General features: G+C 44.9%; 1 protein-coding gene across 5 annotated transcripts in view; it reads right to left on the bottom strand.

Moving 5' to 3' along the window:
• The window catches only part of LOC116845662 (myocardin-related transcription factor B), a 232522-nt gene that overhangs the window by 97470 nt on the left and 126399 nt on the right, over positions 1 to 8653 (bottom strand). Inside the window, exon 1 of one of the 5 annotated variants that reach the window (XM_032818647.1) lies at positions 1717 to 2218. The exons of the other annotated variants lie outside the window; for them this stretch is intronic. Within the exon in view, the coding sequence (XP_032674538.1) occupies positions 1717 to 1750 (34 nt within the window). The 5' untranslated portion in view covers positions 1751 to 2218. Of the gene's footprint in view, positions 1 to 1716; positions 2219 to 8653 lie in introns of those variants that run through there. 5 annotated transcript variants of the gene reach the window in all.

Below are 8653 nucleotides of genomic sequence, written 5' to 3'. Positions count from 1 at the left end.
TATATATATATATATATATATATATATATATATATATATATATATATATATATTCCGTCGATAAGAACATTCTCATTAATAATTAAAGAAATAAATCGAAAATAAATGCATTCTAATCAATAGAAACATTCACTCATATGAAGTAAGAATTCATTCTAAAAGTTCAAGTGAAACATTAATTTCTCTGATCTCGAACCGCGAGCAATATTTTCCATACTTGTCTTCGAGAGAAAGTCCACTCATGTTTAGTGAGATTTCATGAAATTAAGTGTTGGTTTTAACTTCGTGCGCCACGAGTTTGCATTAAAAAGAAATCCGGACGGATGTACGAAAACAATCTTATTTTCGCAGCATTTATGCTTAACAACGAGGCGCCCTTAACGTCAACCGGCGACAACGGTAAATATCACTCTTTCTCTTTCTCTCTCCTGTTTCTCTGTTCGTGCGACGTATAATCGGCCGCGAGTTGCGGGGCAACAACGAGGGCAGCGGCGGCAGCAAATGAGAGTCGCGGCACGAGCTTGGCCGTGAAATCGTGGATTTCATTCCCGGAGCTCGGAGATTTCAGAATCCACGAAGAAGACGGACGTCTCAATCGCCGTCGCGGAACGTCCGCGGTGGTCGACAATGGCGGCCAATCGCATATATATCCCCGGTGAGTCGGTGTTCACGCCTGCTAATCACCCGGAGTTCAGGGCTCGTACGAGGGTGATTAATGGATCGGGACCGAGTCCCAGGTACCGCAGGACAAAGTTACGAGCGAACCTACCGCAGCCCTATATCAATCCTGATTTCCTGAGGCTGCTTTCACAAAGGAGCCCTTCTTCTTCTTCTTCTCCTCCTCCTCTTCCTTCTTCTTCTTAACCTCCTCTTCCTCCTCCTCCTCCATCCACCTTCTTCCTCATGCCGGATTCCCCCGGGTACAATACAATGAACCTTGAGGCATGCATCACCCTGTCTCGATTATTCGCTCGCCGGCATCCAACCAAATTATATTAAAATCTGCGCCGCATAGTCGGCGGAGACCACCGTTCTCTTCGCGGGCGAAAGCGGATTTCTGCGCGACAGAGAGAATTTCAAGACCCGCAGAGACTCGACTTACGCACGCGCGCGCACGAAAGAGAGAGAGAGAGAGAGAGAGAGAGAGAGAGAGAGAATTACTCCGCTTTTTCCTCGTCATTAGATTGAACAAAACGACTTGTCGCAAAATCGCTTCAACCGCGGTAAATTCCATTGCAAAGCGTGAAAGCGCCTCTTCTCTCGCTTTTACAGCCTTGTCGCGAGTTCGACACGATCTACCATCTTCTACGGATACTTAACAGTTTTAATTGAAACGCCTCGTTATACGCCAGCGCGGCAGGATGCTCGCGAATATTTCGAGCGTGTAATCGCCTCGTTCGCCTCGCGGCGCCGCCGCCGCCGGTGCGCGTAATATTCGTGCTCCGGGCGACTTTACAAGGGATTCTGGGGATGCCGATGCAGCGGCGAAGGATCCAAGAATCCGAGCGATCCCGCCTGAAATTTCTACGGTACGTAGGGACGCGAAGTGGGTCGCGGCGAGGAATTTTTCGCGCGAGCGCGAACGCGTGCCTCGAGCGTGTGCGAGCGCTCGGGCGAGCCTCGAGTCGCCTCGAGGAGAAAACACATCACTACTCATACCCAGACGAAGAGCGAAGAGAGAAGGGAGGAACGAGAGGAGAAGAGAAACGTACTAACGGAGAAATCCGCGAGAGAGGTCCTTCATTAGCATCGATCGGCGATCGTGGCGTGGGAGAGATTGTTTATCTTGCGGCGAGGATATTCCGCCGAGGCCTCGCGATATTCCTGAATCTCGGCGCGAGTTTACCGCCGTCGTAACTTGCCGAGGTTAAGGTACCGTCCGAGGCCTTCGCTGCGCCACCACCAACACCAGCACCACACTACCATCATCGTCGTCGTCGTCGTCGCCGTTCGCGTCTTCGTCTCGAGACTCCTCTTTCAACGCACTTCTGTAGCACTTTGCCACGGCCGCGACTTCGGCTCCTTATCTCGTTTCACGCGCGCGTCCATGGTATACGCCCATGGCTGCTCCCCTCGCCCATGCTGGTAAACGCGGCCGTATGTGTGTTTTGTGGTAGTAATATTGAGTCGTCAAGAGACACCCACACGCTTGGCGGCCACGAGACGGTGGGAGCCGGAAAGGGCTGCAGGGATGAAGCAGAACGTAGGAGATGAAGAGAGAGAGAGAGAGAGAGAGAGAGAGAGAGAGAGAGAGAGAGGAAAAGAGAGAGAGAGAATCGCGCGCCTCGTGGAAAACATACGTCCGATAAATCTTCCTTCGCGCGACGTATAATTAGCCTGGCTCCGCTTTCCCTTCCTTCCCTCACGAGCGCGAACGCGTTCTCTTTCATTTCCGAGCGTTTTTCTTCTTCTTCTTCGTCTTCGTCGTTTTCGCTCGCCGTCTCGCGCATTTCGGCTTTCGCGTTACAGCACCGTCGGCGAACGCTAAAAAGAGACGTAAGCTTGCTCCGTGAGAGAAAAAAACTCGTCGCGAAAAAACCTCGATCTCTCACGGGATGAAATGCAAACAAGTGTGCGAAATGAAAAGCTTTTTGGCTCGTATATTTTTTAATTTTGATAGGACAATGAGAAAATTCATATGTGATAATTAGTTGCACACTTCCGTGGAAGAATATTCATCAATTCATAAAGACGAGTGTGAGATCCTAGAAATATAGTGATAACCTATGGTACGGTTAAGATAGAAACGAGTAATGTTTACTCGTTCAATATCTTAAAAAAAGCAATGGTGTTCATTTCAGTGTGTGATGAAATAATTACTGAAAGGGGAGGTTTTCGAGATATCAGTAAAAGTTACTCACGCTATAACTTTCTCAGATTTCGTAATTCCCACGTTGAGAGAAAAAATATCTAAGAAATAATAAATATTTATTTGGTGAATATTAATAGCATATTCACTTGTACTAATATGAGATATTTTTCAAATAAGAAGAGATATATATTTTATGAAAACTCTAAGAGAAAACCCTAGTTTTTCATGAAAGCAATTATTTATTTTATACTTAAATAAAGGAATTTATAGACTTAAGTAAATATGCTGTTATTATCTCCAAATAAATATTTAGTTTTTTTTCGGTGTATAGTCCAATACTTAGTGTATAGTACAATTATCAAAATTCCCCTTTTTCGGCAAAAGTCAATTCAGGCTGATCTTCCCGACAGATTCGCCAAATTGTCACTCTATTCGGTAATCTCCCAAAAAGACCCAAGTACACGCACTCAAGTTGCGAGCGAACACAAAGCCGGAACGGAACGGGCAACCGGATAACCCACTTTGCTGATGTATATCGGCCGATCTAAACGGTCGGAGGCCCCCCCGTGAAACACGAGCACCAATGTTTACCCTTGCAGGTATACTAGACGCACCGATTGAGCTGTCACGTTCTAGATTACATTTGTCATAAGCCATAACCGTCCCTCGTGTCTTAATCTACGATCGGCCGTGCTCAAAGAGCGACGTTACGGCGCGCAGTTACATTTATCTGACACTCGACACTCGTCCCATGAATAGATTTCACACGAGACCCTCCTAGATTGATCGTTTCGTCCGTTGCAGTCATCGCCATCGAACCGTTGCCGCGGCTCGTGTTAATTTTCTCTAACAAAGTGAATCCCCACAATCTATCTGCCTCGTTAATCTGAATACACGCGCGCGTAAATGCCTCAAACGTAACGCGGCCTTTAACGCCTCTCGCCGTATGGTGCGTGTAAATTCAGCGGAACAGACCGTGAGCCTCGCCGTGAGCCGCCCGCAGGTCTCGATAGAAAGTCCGCGCGAGTCAAGGAGAAAAGATTCTACTCGTGGAGTAAGCGATTGAATCGAGAAAAAGCTCGCCTGTGAATCACGATGAGGCAGGCGTATCGACAGTGGATTCACATCGACGAAGTCAGAGTGTTACGAAGAAAAATAAAAAATGTATATAAGTGAGGAAGATGGTCAATGAGGATCAGTCGCGTTTGTTGGTGCGAATATTCCAATCTGTGGGAGGATAACAGTGTGTGACAATATCAACATACGTGCCGAAAGTTTCAAAATACGCATAAACAAACAATACAATGAATAAACCTTTCACGTCAGAGACTGACTCCTTATCTGAAATAATTATTATTAATTAATACTCGCTATTCCATGCCTCTAACTATCGAAATACGCGCTTTATTTGATTCTTCCTATGAGTTCTCTCTCAGAGGAGAATTCTCATAGAGATTCTCCATTCATGAATTTTAAGTATTGCGAAAAACAACATTTGACACTGTCAGATATTATATTATCCACCCACAGATTAAATGTTCGCACCAACAACTGCGACTGGCTCTCATTGACCGTCTTTCTCACTTGTGTTGTATTCTAACAAGTAAACCTACCTACTACAAAAGGTACTACATTCCGATTTCTTTCTAATTTGGCACAAATGTAGAAGTACAAAAAATATTTAGCTTATATTTTTTTATTTTGGCCCACTTTGAGTTTCACGGACAGTTTATAGTTTTTTAATGTTCTCACTCCTTCCATCAACAAGTACCACAGAAATGCATAAGAAGTTGAATACAAGATATAGTTAAATAATTTTAACAAAATCGGCATAGCTGAGACACAAACCATTCTAAATTTCTTTAGCCGAGATTCCAACCGAAATATTTCAAATCTGTGCTAAATGAGTCAAAAATAATTCGAAACTCGACCAAACCGAGAAATTATTTGTATAAATAATTTTCTTTTAACTTTTTACATGTTTTGTTTAATATTTTATCATTTATACAAATAATTTTACACATTTGATTTCATATTCATAATCAGCAAACCAAAAACGCCTATATCTTATATTCAATTTTTTTTCTTATGCATTTTTGTTGCACTTGTTGATGATAGGAGTGAGAACATTAAAAAGCTATAAATTGCCCGTGAAACTCAAAGCGGGCTAAAATGAAAAAATATAATCTAAATATTTTTTATATTTCTACATTTGTGCCAAATTAGAAAGAAATCGAAGTGTAACTTTTGGGTAGGTTTACTTATAAGAGCTGTGTTTGTGTAGTTCGTTGAAAAATAGTATCATTTATAAGAAACTGATTCTGGAAATTATAAAGATTCTGACGCAATTACAAAGAAAAGTAAGGCGTCATTTGTAAAAAATCAATTTGCGAAATTCGTTCCTTTATCAGAAATCGACGCGGTTACAAAGAAAGAAAGAAACTTGTAAAGAACTAATTTGAGAAACATTTTTCTTTATCAAAAACTGACGCGTGTCAAAATGTGATAAAGATAGATGAGGCCGATCGTGAGAAGAATAAACAGTCGATTTTTTATCCGAGCACGGCGCCTGTACGGCTCGATTAGTCGCGGGTTAAAAGTCTAGTCTCCTACGACCCACCAGTCGTCCGTGCTATCCGAGACGCGTGTGCGCGAATATACAAATCAAATTAAATTACAAAGCGTAAATCAAGTGTCAGTCGGACGGGTCATCGACGTCGCGTCACGAGAGAGCGGTTCGCGAAAGCCGTTCGATAATCGACGCGCGGAGGAGACACGGGATGTCGCAATATCGTCGTTAATCGCGAATGCGCTCATTGTGAAGCGCTAACGTCGCGTAGCCGATCGTTCGTTCCCGGTGCAAATTAGCCGCGGATCCCTTCGATATGGACTACGTTATTTGTATGCCGATCATCGATTAGAAGCTCGATTTAAATTAGCACATACCACGAGATACGCTGGCCCTCGGATCTCGCGCGCGGCATCTTAATCATCGCCGTGACACTATTGTACTTGCAAACGCGCTTGTTCGCACTTCCGTGGATAGCTATTAATTCGCCGGCTTGATGATTAATGATTTAGTGCCGCGAACTCGATTTTCGCGGCGGACGACTCAATGCATGATCGATACGCGGCCGGGGTTCATCGCGCCGGCAGAAAACGATCAAAAAGAGAGGGAATCCGGCGCGCTACTCAGCCGTCGCTGTCATCCCGCTCTATAAATATCGGTACCTTGCAGAGGGTGCACTTTCGGCCCTTAAAATCGCGCGTCACTTCCTGTAGTCGTCGGCGATCGCTAATCGAAAACGCACCACCAAATACTCACAAATCTCTCTCCTTTTCTCGTGCGAAATCTCCATGCCAGTCGCAGGTTCCTCATTTTCGCGACGGGCGAATTCACCGTGGCAAGCTCGCTCGCAAAATGTACCTCATCACGGAGGAAATTGGGTGTGTTGGAGCCGACGCGCGGCGTGACGTTAAACGATCATTACCAAAGAGAATCGATTCGTTCGCCGCGTGGAAGAAATGAAGTTACAGCTCTTGGAGATTCCCCTGCGTCGTAAAACACCGGGGACGATCGGCGAAAATCGAATGCAAGGGTATTGCGAAAGCAAGAAGGGGGAAAGAAAGAGAGAGAGAGAGAGAGAGAGAGAGAAGGGGGGGGGGAAGAGAGAGAGACGCGGTTGTAACGCGGAGTCGTCGTTTATGCGAACACATCGAATAACATTCGCGACGTTTCGAGCTCGCATAAATCCGTGGAAACGCGCGGCCGACGTATCTCGCCCACGATATGCCCATAATTGCGACGATACGGCCAATCGGCGAGCGTCAATCCATCTCCGGAGGCCATCTCGCGCGCGGGGAACGAAAAATAGAGGAAGAAAAAAAGGAACACACGCAGGCAGGCAGGCGAACGAGCTGGGCACACGCACGCAAAAGAAGGCGAACGCGTCCACGCGCGACGACGGTCTACACTTTCCAACGATCGTTTTCGCCCACGATGTTCCCCTTCGTCAACGTAATCGTCAATAAACTGTAGCGCCGCGTCATCGCGCGGGCATTCCGTCAAACTCGCATATTAATCGCGCGCGATTTCGTATGTAATCCGGCTGTGTCAACTGCGCAGATCCGCTTGGAATTAATCGCGACGTACCGCTGTGCTCGCAGCGAACACAAGTGTGCAAGATCGCAATCTTTTGCGACGTTCCTGCAATTTTAACGCGTACACGCGTGCGGAAAGACGAAACCGTCCACAATGTTGAACATCGAACAACTGAAATTTTTGTCGACCAAGATAATCAGCAAATTAATCATCGAAGTTAATCGTCATATACGTAACGACGAATAATTTAACTTTCGATTGATGAGAAATGAATTATTAATGAAACTTCAAATTATCTGTGGTTATATATCGATTAATAATTAATTTCATCGTTATTCGCGATTACATATGTGACGTTTGATTAATTGCGATTACTGATTCGCCGATTATTTCAGTGAAACAAAAATTTATATAATCGATTAACGCCCAACACTCACATTCCACGGTCTTGATTCTACATCGAGAGAAAAAGGTGGTTAGTGTTAAAATTACAGTGATTTTCGGCGTCAGTTATATTTTGTGTTGGTCTAGCAAAAAAAATAGTAGTAGCAACATGTATGTACGGTTATTATCAGCAACCCTGTAATAACATTTACTAAAAAAATAATTCTTTTGATTATAAATATCTTTCATTATGCAATTACAAATACCAAACACTGTTTTCTCAGTGTAATAACCGATTTTCCACTGAATTCGATGTGCAATTTTCGTTCGGGGAAATTCGTGGAGGGAAAACCATTTTAAATAAGCACAAGTTGACTGTGAAAAAAATTGTCATTACAATCAAATTCTAAGATATGTTCATGAGATTTAAAGTTTGCAGAATAATTAAATTTATTTTTTATTTCTCTCTGCGCGCGCGGGAGCAAACGCGGCTAATCGACAGAAGCTGCTGAGAAAGGTAGAAAATCGTGTCTCGTTAGCAGCTCGTTAGAACGTGCGATAACTCTTTCTCTCCAGACGCCGCGAAAGAAGCTTCCGGATAAGCGCGAGCGAATGAGCCAACGCGCGGTATTTTAATTAAGAATAATATCTGAGACACCTCACGCCGCTCTTAAAGGGCAAACACTTTTACTTTCTTCCGAGACTTTGCAGAATGAAATAATTTACGCGACTTATTCGTCGCAGAAATATTTCGTGATAGTATCACGAAGCATATTTCGCTCTCGACACCTGATACACTCTGCTCTCGCGAAATCGCAAGGAGTACGTGCGCTTTTGTCGGAGTGTTAAAAAAAATGAAGAGAAAAAAGAGTGAACTCGTGTCGTCGGTTCATCCGGCGGGTGCGCGATGTAAACAAGTTTCGCGAGAAACTTTCCACGAGCCGCGCATACCGACGCGTCCGGATTAACGGAGTGTCGACGAAGTGTCCTCCTTATAATTCACAGGGGCGGGCAGGAGAGTTATACGCGAGCCGGCCGCGAGAAGAATCCCCCGTAGTAAATTCGAAAAGGTCATTTTCGCGCCCGAGCCGTCGAACGGTGGCAAATTACGTCCGAGCGATTTCACGGCGGCGGCCGCTTAAATGTCGGTCGCCGACTGACAGCCTAACGATCACGTGGCCGAATTGATGACTACCGTTACCTTAATCACAGGTCGGCAATTCCGGCTAACAAGTTAAGGATCGGGCCCGCGTATAGTCCACGCGTTGCGGCTACACGAGCCATCGATCAGAGAGAGAGAGAGAGAGAGAGAGAGAGAGAGAGAGAGAGAGAGAGAGAGAGAGAGAGAGAGAGAG

This window comes from Odontomachus brunneus, unplaced genomic scaffold (assembly GCF_010583005.1).
Source record: "Odontomachus brunneus isolate Ranch 3 - 2012 unplaced genomic scaffold, Obru_v1 Obru_scaffold_054, whole genome shotgun sequence".
NCBI classification, from domain to species: domain Eukaryota; kingdom Metazoa; phylum Arthropoda; class Insecta; order Hymenoptera; family Formicidae; genus Odontomachus; species Odontomachus brunneus.
The sequence above is the reverse complement of the archived record's forward strand: the minus strand, read 5'-3'. Positions and strand labels throughout refer to the sequence as shown.